We start from the raw sequence: 13,688 nt of genomic DNA, 5'->3' as shown, positions 1-13,688 counted from the left end.
TATTCGTAATAGCCAAAAAGTAGAAACACCAAACGTCCACCAACTGATAACTAGATGAATAAAACTGAGATCCATCCAATGAAATATTTGGAAATAAAAAGGAAGAAAATAGTGATTCATACCACAACATAAATGAACCTTGAAAACACTGTCAAGGTAGCCAGACATAAAAGGCCACATATTCTATGATTCTATTTATACGAAATACCTAAAACAAGCAAAGCCACAGAGACAGAAAACAGATTAGTAGTTGGTAGGGATAAGGGAATGGGGAGTCAAGTTTCTTTCTGGGGTGATAAAAATGTGAACGGATTAGAGAGTGGTGACAGTTGCACAACTGTGTGAATAAGAACTACTTAAAATGTTCAACTTGCGGGTATGTGAATTATGTCTCAATTTAAAAATCAGTATTTTTAATATTTAGTAAAAATATTTAAAAAAATTTTAAAGTCAACTGCAATTAGAAAATCTCGAACTATTTTATTAAGCATCAGAATTTGTACAATGTTGTTGCTATGTGATATAAAGCAAGTAAATCTCTTCTTTCTCCAAGGAGTTTTATAAAACAATGTATAGACATAAACATACCATTTCCAGAAATGACATCTACCTATTACTCATAGAAACCACACACCAAAGGAACATCATGAATGTACATAGTTACAACCTTTCCTTCAAGAACCTGGAATTCATTTTCCCCTTACCTCCATTGCTTCCTGCGCAATCTCTGGCATGTGTGACTGAGGGACCAGTTGGACGAGCCCTGTAATTAACTCTGCTGTACTGCCTTGGGTTTCGGGCCCCTGTTTTCTTGGATTCTGCAAGGAGAAAAACGAAACTTCAATTAAAAAAAATAAATCGAGAGATATTAGGAGGAGGAAGAAACAGACAGTGACTGCTAAAGGGTACCAGGTTTCTTTTAGGGGTGATAACAATGTTCTAGAACTAGGCTGGGCATGGTGGTTCACGCCTGTAAGCCCAGCACTTTGGGAGGTCGTGGCAGGTGGATCACCTGAAGTCAGGAGTTTGAGACCAGCCTGACCAATATGGTGAAACCCTAACTCTACTAAAAATATAAAAATTTGCCAGGTGTGGTGGCATGCGCCTGTGGTCCCCGCTACTCGGGAGGCTGAGGCAGGAGAATCGCTTGAAGCTGGGAGGCAGTGGTTGCAGTGAGCCGAGATTGCACCACTGCACTCCAGCCTGGGTGGCAGAGCGAGACTCTGTCTGAAGAAAAAAAAAAAAAACAGAAAGAAAAAGAAAAAAAAATGTTCTAGAATTACGTAGTGGTAATGGTTGCAGAACCTTGTAAATATACTGAAAACAACTAAACTGTAAACTTTAAGATGGCGAATTTTATGGTATGTGGGTATGGTATTTTTATCTCAATAAAATAAAAATTTTGTTAAAACAAAACTTCTTTTGTTAGGGATTCTTTTAATCCACGTCTATACTTGTTCATTAATGTGAATAATGTCCAGGGAAAATCCTAAGGAGAACAAAACCCACTAATTCCATTGAAAATTACGTCAATAATATGAGGAGTAATTTTTTTTCCCAACAATAGCCAACTGGCTTAAGAACGTATCTCTGGTTTGGAAGTTACTGGTTTTGAACTTATACATGATTATGATCAAAGGCAAAGGACACACATGTTGGATAAGGATCACATGATTATCCTGTATAGCCCTCTTGTCCCATACAAAGGTCCTGCCCAAATCCACACAGCTGTTGACAAAGCAAAGGCTAGAATTCACATCGTCAGATACTCATACTTTGGTCCTTTTCATTGTGGAAAAAAATAGTGTACTAAGCAAAGAAAATTAACCTTGTGTATAAATGTGAATGCCTACTTTTTTTTTTTTTAAATGGAGTGCAATGGTGTGATCTCGGCTCACTGCAACCTCTGCCTCCTGGGTTCAACAGATTCTTCTGCCTCAGCCTCCCAAGTAGCTGGGATTACAGGTGTGCGTCACCTTGTCTGGCTAATTTTTGCATTATTATTAGAGACAGGGTTTACCATGTTGGCCAGACTGGTCTCGAACTCCTGATCTCAGTTGATCCACCTGACTCGGCCTCCCAACATGCTGAGATTACAGGCGTGAGCGACCATGCCCTGCCAAATGCCTACCTATTTAGAGACTAAAATGTTTCTCTTAACTTGGAAGCATATATTTGCACTTCAGGAATATACGGTTCGGCCAGGCATGGTGGCTCACGCCTGTAATCCCAGCACTTTGGGAGGCCGAGGGAGGCGGATTGCTTGAGGTCAGGAGTTTGAGACAAGCCTGGCCAACATGGAGAAACCCCATCTCTCCCAAAACTACAAAAATTAGCCGGCGTGGTGGCGGATGCCTGTAATCTCAGCTACCCGGGAGGCTGAGGCAGGAGAATCACTTGAACCCAGGAGGCGGAGGTTGCAGTGAGCTGAGATCACACCACCACACTCCAGCCTGGGCAATACAGTGAGACTCTGTCTCAAAAAAAAAAAAAAAAGAATATACGAAGCCAATGCAACTTGTGTCCCATATTTTATTTTGCTAACTATAGATTTTTCCCCATTATAATGACTAAGGTAAGCCCTCACTCCAATATATCTGTAATTCAAAACTGTTAGCTTATTTTCTGACATTCATATAAATTCATTCAAAATCAAATAATTTTTATTGAATGCCAAAGATACAACAATGAAAAACAGAAGATGTGTTTCCCATCCTCCATGAGCATGTAGTCTCATGGGGGACGATATCATCAATAAAATAATCAGATCAACAAGTATAAAAATGCAGATCACATAAGAGCTATAAAGGTACATGCTGCTATGACAGCCTATAACATGGGAAAGTGTCCTAGTCAGGGAGGCTTCCTTAGTGCAGTGACAACAGCTTAGAATGAGTAGGAATTACCATGTGAAAAGTAGGCAGATTCTAGGCAGAGGGAAAAGCAAGTGCAAGGGAGGTATGAAGGCATGTGGTTAGAAAGATTGAAAGGAAGACCATCACGAATAGAGTAAAGGAAGACAAAAAATGTAATGTTACATGTGGAAGAAATGGTAGATGGGAGAAAGATTTTGCACGACCTTGCAGATCTGTTTGGAGTTTGGTCTTCATAAGCAAAAGCAATTTCAACTAAAAGGTTTCAAGCTGATTGGGGGCATAATAAGATTTGTTTTTTAAAGAGATTGCCATAACTTCAGTGTGGAGAAATGATCAGGGGGATCTAAGAAATGATGCAAGCTGAGTAATCAGGAGGCTTGAGAAATTGAGAGTACTAAAATAAGACAAAATCATATTACTTTAAAAATGCCATGATTGAGACCATTTAATAATTATTCCTGCACTCTTCCTAAATTACTAAGACTCAGAATTTTTATGTAAAAGACAAAACGGTCAAATGTTTACAATGAATCTTCTATTTTAATGTACTCATCGTTACTTTGAGAAAACGTATTAACCACTAGATGGCAGCAAAGCAAATAATTTCCATTTTAAAAGATCCTTGGAAAACAGCAAGTAGAAAAGGCATTGGTGAGTTTGGTGTCTGCTTTGAAAGTGAATTATTGCCATGTAAACAGATTGGTGCTAGTATTATGTGACCTTCATGATGATATAATGCCACAAATAGCTTGTGACACATAATAGAGGAATGAAGAGAAAGGGAATTTCATTATTTTTATAGAGTTTCACTGACGGGTTTTAAGGAATTTTTTTCATGCCCAAGATCTGTTTATTCTAATTAGACTTTCAAATTTGAATGGGTTTTTCAGGGGTAAAGTATCATAGGCCTTCTTTTGGGGTCACTGAGCCTTTGGGAATGTTTTTTCTTTCTTTCTTCTCTCCTCTCCACTCTCCAAGAAAAATTACTCATAAATACACATTTTTTAAAAATTCATGAAGTTTCATAGAACTCTTAGAACCATAGGTATGTAGTTATAAACTCCCTGTATTACAGCAATTTGAAAAACATGCCACCGAAATAAAAGCACCTTAACACTTTTTAAAAAGCCTGTTACTCAGCAAAGCGATAAGAAACCTTGCTTGATGCTGCTCTCCAGGGACTCAAGAAGCTCAACAAAGGTTCAACATGTCATCCTATGAAAGTCACAATAGAGAACTATTACATTTGGTGCATTAATAATATTAGTGTTAAATTGTATCTTATTAATAGCAATAATAGCTAACATTTATTTAGTGCTTATTATGTACCAGGCATTGTTCCTAAAAACATTCTATGTACTATTTCCATTTTCTTAACAGTATCTCTGAGATAGAATTATTATGATCCCAATATATCAGATGAGAAAACGAAGGCACAGAAAGATTAGTCACCCGAATCATATAGCTAGTAAGTAGTCTCCAGTGTCCATGCTGTTAGTCACTTCACTATGACTAATTTTTATTATTTTGCATTGTTCCTAATTACTCTGTGTACCAGAGTGATGTTCTCAGAAATTTAATACCATCTGAGGCAATAAGAGTAGTTATGACAATAACTGACTACTAGCCAGGCACGGTGGCTCATGCCTGTAATCACAGCACTTGGGGAGACTGAGGCTGGAGGATGGCTTGAGGCCAGGAGTTTGAAGTTGCAGTGAGCCATGACTGTGCCACTGCATTCTAGCCTGGCAAGCAGAGCGAGACCCTGTCTCAAAATAATAATAATAATAATAACAATAATTCAAGTACTAACCACACCCATTTTCACCTCATTCTCTTTCCAATACAGTATTTGTGGGCAGAGCCAATAACAGAAAGCTGATAACAGGAGGAAAGGGGGAGAGAAAAGCTAAACTGGCAACAGCAACTGGAGATTCTTTAAACCAATGATGTAGATGTAGACAGCACTGTGATTGATGGTCACTTCTATCCCCCATACCAGGATTATATCTGAGTAATATATAACCTAGTAATAGGATGAGAACAGAGATCTCATCAAAGTACGTTAGTATAATGATAGGGAAATTAAGAAGAAAGAGAAATGTTAAGAAATGGTAAGGGCACTTAAGAATCTGATCTAATTATGTTAGCATTCATTATACATTAATTTTCTTAGTGATGTCTTAGTTTTCAGGTATGATCAGAAAGGATCAGTAAGTGCTCTTGAGCTAGAAATTATCCTCAAGGTCTTGGCATTTCAGCTAAACCAAATTAACTTAGTGCGATCATTTTGAGACATTTCATAAAAAATACTTACACAAAGCAAGAGCTTTGGATCTGCATGAATTAGTTTCACCATGGACAAAAGAAGATACTTATAGCTTCTTGTCTCCAGGTCTGTAGGTTTTTCTTTAAATTTAAGGCTTGTTACTTTTTCTTTAAATGTAAGAGTCTAAAAACAAAACAAAAACATGGTATCAGACATAAGACTCAGGATAATAGCTATCCAACCTTTTAAAAGAAATTATTTAAAAACTTTGAAAAAAGCTACTTTTTATACTACCAAATGTGTGGTATAAGTAGAAACACCCAATAGTAAACATAAAGTCAATATCATTAAGCTTAACAAAACAATGAAAACTGTTTTTGCACCATTTATGTTATTTTTTAAATCAACCTAATAAAACAATGAAAATCTATTACAATACTAAAAGCTTAATATCAAGTTGTAAAACATCTATGTGAAAAACTATTTTCCAAAATAAGGGAAAAAATATTTGGTCTATAGTTCTCACAAATATAACTACTGGGTAATTCATTTAACAAACATTCCCCACACATATATACAAGTATTTCATAGACTCTACAACATTATCAATTGTAAGATGCATCATTATTTGATGTCCCAAAAGGAATGAAACACTGCTGTCAATTGTAGGACAACATTTTAAATAAGATACACTCCCAATCTTAGAGAAGAGTAAAAATAAGTGCTTCTTAGAATTAACGAAATATGTTATATAGGCAATTTACTCTATATTTACTAGTTTAATTGTAAAATTTGCTTTTCCCTTTGATGGCACTCCACCTCTTTCAAGTTACAGAATGCATGCATTTTGCCTAAAGAACATTGATGAAACAGAAAGAACTCTGAGAAAGGTAAACTTACAGAAAATATGTTTCAATTATAGAGACATACAATGAACTAAAATAATTATAGATGTTTTTCAACCAAAAATCCAACAATTATATTCTAGAGCTAGTATCACCTCTCTATTATAAAACATTTCCTCCCTTTTTTCTTGAAAAGAACACAAAACTATCTGCTTTTGACATGAATGCCTTTATGTAAACATATATGTAACATAGAAATAATAGACTATATACCAACTGTGGACCCATAACACAAATGTCCAAGTAAACAGGTTGTCTTTCAAAGTTAAGAAGCAGACATGCATATCTACAACACAAATGAACTATCCTCAATGTTCAAGTGAAATATGCATTTGTTATTACACCCAAGAACACCAAAGGGTTTTAGTCCTCAGGGGGGAAGACTAGCTATTTAATGCACACATTTATACTCAAGAATGTCACTACAGAAGAGAGATAGCAAAACTTATAAATAGTTTGCTTTTATAACTGCCCCCTGACCCCAAAGCAAATGTTTTACTAAATGATTTAATAAATTCTGGTTTTACTGTTTGCTCTCTTTCAACTGTATTTTTCCCTCACTTTAAGTTGAGGTGTTTCACCTTAGATCAAGCTGAAACTTTGATCAAACAAATTTATTTACTTTGATGTAACTAAGTGTAACTATCAAGCGGCTCTTCCCTGATGCAGTCATTGCACAGGCACATAAGATCAGAGAACAACTGGCAGGTATCAGAATTTTTCCTTAGTTAAGAATCATTTTCAAAAAAAATAAACAGAGTCATAGGCCACATAACATTTCAGTCAATGATAGACAATATGTAACACAACTAAAAAATTCCTATCACTTAGTGATACAGCCATCACTGATGTCCAAGCACAATGCATTACTTGTTTGTAGTGATGTTGGTGTAAACAAACCTTCACTTCTAGTCATATAAAAAAAAGTATAGCACATACAATTATGTGTAGTATACTATACTTGATGAGAATAAGTAACTGTTACTAGTTTATGTATTTATTATAATATACTTTTTTTTGAGACCATGTCTCACTTTGTTGCCCAGGTTGGAGTTCAGTGGCGCAATCTCGGCTCACTGCAACCTCTGCCTCCCGGGTTCAGGCAATTCTCCTGCCTCAGCCTCCCGAGTAGCTGGGACTACAGGCGCGCACCACCACGCCCAGCTGATTTTTTTGTATTTTTAGTAGAGAAGGGGATTTGCCATGTTGGCCAGGCTGGTCTCGACTCCTGACCTCAGGTGATCCACTCGCCTTGGCCTCCCAAAGTGCTGGGACTACAGGCGTGTGCCACCAGGCCCAACCTACTATAGTATACTTTGTATTGTTATACTCCTACTTAAAGGTAAAAAGTTAACTATGAAACACAGCCTCAGAAGGTCCTTCAGGAGGTATTCCAGAAGAAGGCATTGTTACCACAAGAGATGACAGCTCCACACGCTATTTCTAAAAACCTTCCAATGGGAGCAGATGTGGAGGTGTAAGACAGTAACGCTGATGATCTTGACCCCATGTAGGCCTAGGCTAATGTGTATGTTTCTGTCTCAGATCTTAAAACAGTTTTCAAAATAAAAATTAAAACAGAACATTTTCAAATAGAAAAACTTACAGGATATAAAGAAAAATATTTTATACAGCTAGCTGTACAATGTGTTTTAAGCTAAATGTTATTACAAGAGTCAAAATTTAAAAAAGTTTATGTTTTAAAAGCTATGGTAAAGTTAATTATCAAATAAAAATTTTTTAATAAATTTGATATAGCTTAAGTGTACAGTGATTATAAAGTCTACAGTATAGATCCTGAGTATGAGAAAAATGCAAAAGTATTAAAAGTAAAATAAATTTAAAAAATTTTAAGTCTACAGTAGTGTACAGTAATGTCCTAGGCTTCACATTCACTCAACACTCACTCAATGAGTCACCCACAGCAACTTCCAGTCCTGCAAACTCCATTTGTGTTAAGTGTCCTATACATTTTTTTCTTTTATGCTGTGTTATTACTGCATCTTTTCTGTTTGAATAAACAAATACTTACCATTGTACTACAACTGCCTACGGTATTCAGTATAGTAACATGTTATTTAGCCTAGGTTCGTAGCCTAGGAGCAATAGGCTAGACCATATATCCTAGGTATGTAGTAGGCTATATAACCATCCAGGTTCATGTAAGTAGACTCTATGATGTTTGCACAATGACTGAATCACTAAGGATGCACTCATTTCTCAAGACATGTCCCTGTCATTAAGTGATGTATGACTATATTAGTTTAATTATGTCACCTCTTAATCCCAAGTATCAACATGTAAATTCTGTTCCAACATGGCTGCCTAATATGAAACGTATGACTTCAGAAATTCCAATAAATATAATTCATCTCAAATACCTTTTAATTTTAGTGGGTTACAGAACGTCAGGAACAACATGCTAAAGAAGCAATGTGTTTCTTAATTAGAAATGTAAGAAAAACATTCATTCATTCATTAGTTGATCTTCTATACTGCAGGTATTATTAGGAATACAAGCTGGTACATGTGATCTGGCCAAAGATGAGAGGCAATCATGTCTGGGAAGAAATTCATGAACCAGAGTCTTCAGGTATCTATTAAAGGCCCAAACCACTTTTTAATTTAGACCATGTGACTGAATAACAGGCATGTAAGAAAGATCTGGTAAGCCAGCATGCCATTTAAGATAAAAAATGTTGAGAAATAACAAATATTTGTGAAAATTCATACATCTCTTATGGGCAGTTTTGAATTTTATGAAAGCAGGACATGTTAGTTTTCAAATAGTAAAATTAGTGCTAAGACAAACATTTCAAATATTAAAAAATACTACAAAAGTACAAAGGAAGTTATGGTTCAACATTCATATAAAACTGGCCAGAGTTTAAATAACTAAAACATCAATATAAAATAATAATACTATCTTAGATTGTATTAATAGAAACAGGGTATACAAACACAACAGTTTAATAGCTTTTATCAATTATTACATCATAGTATTATATCTGTATCACTAACATCAGATCTTAATATGGCATTTTAATTTTAAAAATTTTTGTCAGGTTGGTCTTTCCAGAAGAGAAGTAAATCAGATATAGGAGGGTTTTTGGTTTTTGATTTTTTGTTTTTGCTTTTTTGAGACAGTCTCCCTCTGTTGCCCAGGCTGGAGTGCAGTGACACAATCTTGGCTCCCTGCAAACTCCACCTCCCGGGTTCAAGCGATTCTCTTGCCTCAGCCTCCTGAGTAGCTATAACCACAGGTGCCTGCCCCCGACGCCTGGCTAATTTTTTTGTATTTTTAGTAGAGACAAGGTTTCACCATGTTGGCCAGGCTGGTCTGAAACTCCTGGTCTCAAGTGATCTGCCCGCCCCGGCCTCCCTAAGTGCTGGTATTATAGGCGTGAGCCACTGCACATGGCCTGGAGGAGGATTTTGAAACCAGATCAAGTAAGAAATTCATTCCTTCATTCATTCTGCAAACATGTACTAAATGCCCAATATATATCAGATGTTGTTCAAAAGTTAGGGATTCAGTGTTGAATAAGCCAGACAAAGCTAATGCTTTCATCAACCTAACTTGCTAGTGAAGAAGCACAACTAAAGAACCTGATAAAGATGCTGAACTGAATGTCAAAAAACCTCAGAACTAACTCTGGTTGACGATTCATTAACCATGCATTTGTTATTAATATAACTTTTTAAGCTTCAGTTTCCTTAGCTATAAAAACAGACCCAACAAACACACATACACTTTCAAAGAGAGCTAAAAGAGGCCAGGCACAGTGGCTCATGCCTATAATCCCAGCACTTTGGGAGACAGAGAGGCAAGTGGATCACTTGAGGTCAGAGTTCAAGAGCAGCCTGCTCAAAATGGTGCTAAATGGTCTACTAAAAATACAAAATTAGCCGGCATGATGGTGGGTGCCTGTAACCCCAGTGAGGCGGGAGGCTAAGGCAGGAGATCACTTGAACCTGGGAAGTAGAGGTTGGAGTGAGCCAAGATCACATCACTGCACTCCGGCCTGGGTGACAGAGTGGGACTCAGAGTGGGACTCTGTCTCAAGAAGAAAAAAAAAAAAAGAGACAGCTAAAAGAATAAAATGCCAAAACTATATAAAATAAAAAGAATTCTAGGAGTACAGAATAACCTTATTCAAATATCTGCAGGGACACCTTGTGGAAGAATCAGAAGTATTCCAGAGTTCCAAAAGAAAGAGGATCAATGATGGCTGGAAGTGACAGAGACAGGATTCTATCTTGGTCGAAGAGAAAATTTTCAAATAATTAGCTCCTTCCAACAAGTAACTTGTCTCTCCAAAATACAAAGTGTTAGTAAAACCCTGAAGCAGGTATTATTTTACTTTCACTGTTTTGCAATAGAACTCCTTGATTGCTACTTCTGAAGCAAGCTAATGGCTCAGGTTTATCAGAGTCTCAAATCATTTGAGGCAATACAAATGAGGGACAACCCACTGAACACACTCTGTAATACAGTGGTTCTCAACTGGGGGTGATTTTGTCCCCCAGGGGGCATCTGGAAATGTTTGGAGACATGTCTGATTTTCATAACGGGGAGGGCTGGGGGGTAAAGGAAATATTGGCAGCTAGTGGGTAGAGGCCAGAGATGCTGCTGAATGAATATCCCACAATGCACAGTATAGCTCCCTATAATAGAGTTATCCAGTCCAAAATGTTAATAGTGCCAACAGTAAGAAACTCTGACGTTAGGTATTATCTGTAAACCATTTATTATATATATTTGCCTGTGTTGCCAGACTCCATGCCACCTGTAGTGAGTTATTTTGTGTTTTTTTGAGACAGATTCTCACTCTTGTTGCCCATGCTGGAGTGCAATGGCGCCATCTCAGCTCACTGCAACCTCCACCTCCCGGGTTTAAGCGATTCTTCTGTCTCAGCCTCCTGAGTAGCTGGGATTACAGGCATGCACCACCACGCCTGGTTAATTTTTGTATTTTTAGTAGAGATGGGGTTTTGCCATGTTGGCCAGGCTGGTCTCGAACTCCTGGCCTCAGATGATCCGCCCACCTTGGCCTCCCAAAGTGCTGGGATTAACAGACGTCAGCCACTGTACCCGGTGTGAGTTCTTCATTAGGCATTTTCAAGCAAAAGCTACAAGCCTTTTGCTTGGAGTCTTGGTGAGGGAAGTACTGTGTATGTTTAGTTTGTCATGCTTCCCTGGCATTAGCACCTTTGCCTGGCAAATAGAAGGTCAATACTTCCATACTAGCTATCTGACTGTTAACTCACCAAGTTTATGAAGGGTGAGATTTTACTCTAACAGCCATTCAAAACCTAAAATTTTCTTATTCTAAAAATTGTTTCATATTAAATTTGCTATTTATTCTCTCTCCTGGATATATCAGCTCAAAAGCTGTCCTTTAGTCATTATGTACAAATATACATACATATAACATTTCAAAAACATAAACAGCTTAAGAATGATTTTGAAAATTAAATGTATGTTGATATTTTCAGAAAACAATTAGAAATAAAAACTAAATTCTTATTACAGGGGTCCTTGGGCCAAAAGAGGAAATCCTCTCTAGTTATGGTTTTTCAGTAAAATAATATGTAGCTCTGAGAATCAGCTTACAACTAGGGCTAAGAAGTAAAATAACTTCTAAGTGTAGAGGACATATTCAGACTACCAATCAAATTTTACCTCTGTTCAAAATAATCATTTAGTTTCATTTTTAGTCCTTATTCACAGAAAATCATGGGCAGCTGGTAAAGTGGATGTTGAAGTTAAATAGGAAGTGAATATTAACCTTCCACCAAGCCCTATTATTGGAGGCCATTAATTTTCTACCAGAAAAGGTAGTAAACTTAAAACAAAAAAGTCAAATAAACTTCTAATTTCCCAGAAGGTCTCTGGAATAAACAGGTGAATAAATAACTTTTAAACAACTTATTTCAAGTAGTTTTTAAAGATTTTTAAAAAGTGTCTTGTTAAATAACATTTAAGCAGCTATTATTTATGCTTACCTCCAATTAACTTATACCTGTGTTGAAAATTTTTTCAACTTAAAAAAAAATGAAGTACTTGGCATTACAAAAAGTCAACTAAAAGGTAACCTTGCATTTTAAAGTTTACTTAAGGAAACATCACTGTCATGATCTTTTAGCTATATTTTTTAGGCTCAATAATCCCAAATTATATGACATAAAAAAACTTCTGTATTTGAACATCTAAGATAAACTATCCTCAGAAATAATTACTGACAACTGGATAAGAGTGAACCACAACTGTATAAAACCAAATTATTTCACTGACTAAGGGGAATTAGAAAAAGAGAAGCAAGTCAGGGAGGAAGCTGTTTAAATTTCTCATAACTGTGAAATGACTAATTTACTAGATAAAACCAACAGGTGAAGACATGCTATATTTTCAGTTGAAATGACAAAATGTGACTATAATGGTAACTATACACAGAAAAGTCAAAGAAACCAAGGACTTTTCTGAGGTAGTTACAATGGGTCATACTTACAGCCACAGAAGCCCACTGCCATGCAAAACAGTGACTGGTTGGCATCTGATCATGTGAGCGACAGCAGCCAATAAGAATAGAAAATAAGAAGCAGAAGACAAAGCACCACCAATCAATGTCAAGAGTTGCCATGTATAATACTCTTGCTATACATAAACACCAAAAAATGACTTCCACAATCTTATAATTATCTTTTTAAATTGATTCCATAGGAGTTTTTAAATTCCATACTAAGAGTAATAATCTGTGAGAATATCCAATTTTAAGTCTGCTTTTTATTAAGTTTAGAGTCAAATGTCAGTATCAAAGTACCTATCATTTGTAAAGGCTCAAAGCATATTTGTTGAAATATAAAATATTTTTATTTTAAATACAAAAACTCTAAATTTTATTCATTTCTTATATGTAATAGTCACTATTCAATGAGCTAAAATGTGCATTAGCAGCAACATTCACTCTAACCCAGGAGTCAGCTTCCCTTACTCATCCCCAAAAGGTGAGAAGCTAATCAAAATATTTTTGCTCAAAAGTTTTAAAGAGAAAAAAACTTTAAAAACAGAAAAAAAGGTGACATTCATTAAGACTTTCAGTGTTTTGTGAGAACATTTATCTAAGAAAAGTAAGTTCAACTCATGGAAACAGTGGAAAATAAACATTATTATCTAGTATTCAGCAATATTCTACATACAACATACCACAACATTTAGAAGAAATGAAGGACCCCTTCAATTCTCTAAAATTATCAAAGCAGCAGAAATGGGATAAAGACACTAAAAAATGCAATAGAAAGGAGGTGAGATTCAAAATTCATGATTTATCTTACCTGTGCCATTCGTATTGCTGGGTGTGCTCCACAACCTTGCACTGCTTTATGAAGTGTTTCACCAAACATATTTCGAAGTTCAACCGAGTGACAATACACAGCATCAATCTTAGGCCACCAATCCAATGCCGACTAGAGAAAAACAAAGACCATAAGGAAGAGAAAGTACAAAATTACATGAGTTGTATACTGTGTTTATCACTGTAGTTTTATCTTTTTGTCAGGAAGTTTCTAAGACCATGCAAACAGACACCATGATTTCCAAAGTCTTCAAACAACGTCTTTAATTCAAACACTAACTCA

The 13,688-nt window shown here is 36.2% G+C and overlaps 1 protein-coding gene across 2 annotated transcripts in view; it reads right to left on the bottom strand.

The window, feature by feature from the left end:
* NF1 (neurofibromin 1) overlaps positions 1-13,688 on the bottom strand; it is a 287,975-nt gene that overhangs the window by 154,287 nt on the left and 120,000 nt on the right. For both annotated transcript variants that reach the window (XM_008010958.3, XM_008010961.3), the window contains exons 12-14: positions 13,386-13,517; positions 5,194-5,328; positions 705-818 (exon numbers count right to left, since the gene is read on the bottom strand). In XM_008010958.3, the coding sequence (XP_008009149.1) occupies positions 705-818; positions 5,194-5,328; positions 13,386-13,517 (381 nt within the window). The remainder of the gene's footprint in view (positions 1-704; positions 819-5,193; positions 5,329-13,385; positions 13,518-13,688) is intronic.

The sequence above is a fragment of the Chlorocebus sabaeus genome, chromosome 16 (genome assembly GCF_047675955.1).
Source record: "Chlorocebus sabaeus isolate Y175 chromosome 16, mChlSab1.0.hap1, whole genome shotgun sequence".
NCBI lineage: Eukaryota > Metazoa > Chordata > Mammalia > Primates > Cercopithecidae > Chlorocebus > Chlorocebus sabaeus.
Note: the sequence above shows the minus strand (reverse complement) of the source record. Positions and strands in the feature narration are given on the sequence as shown.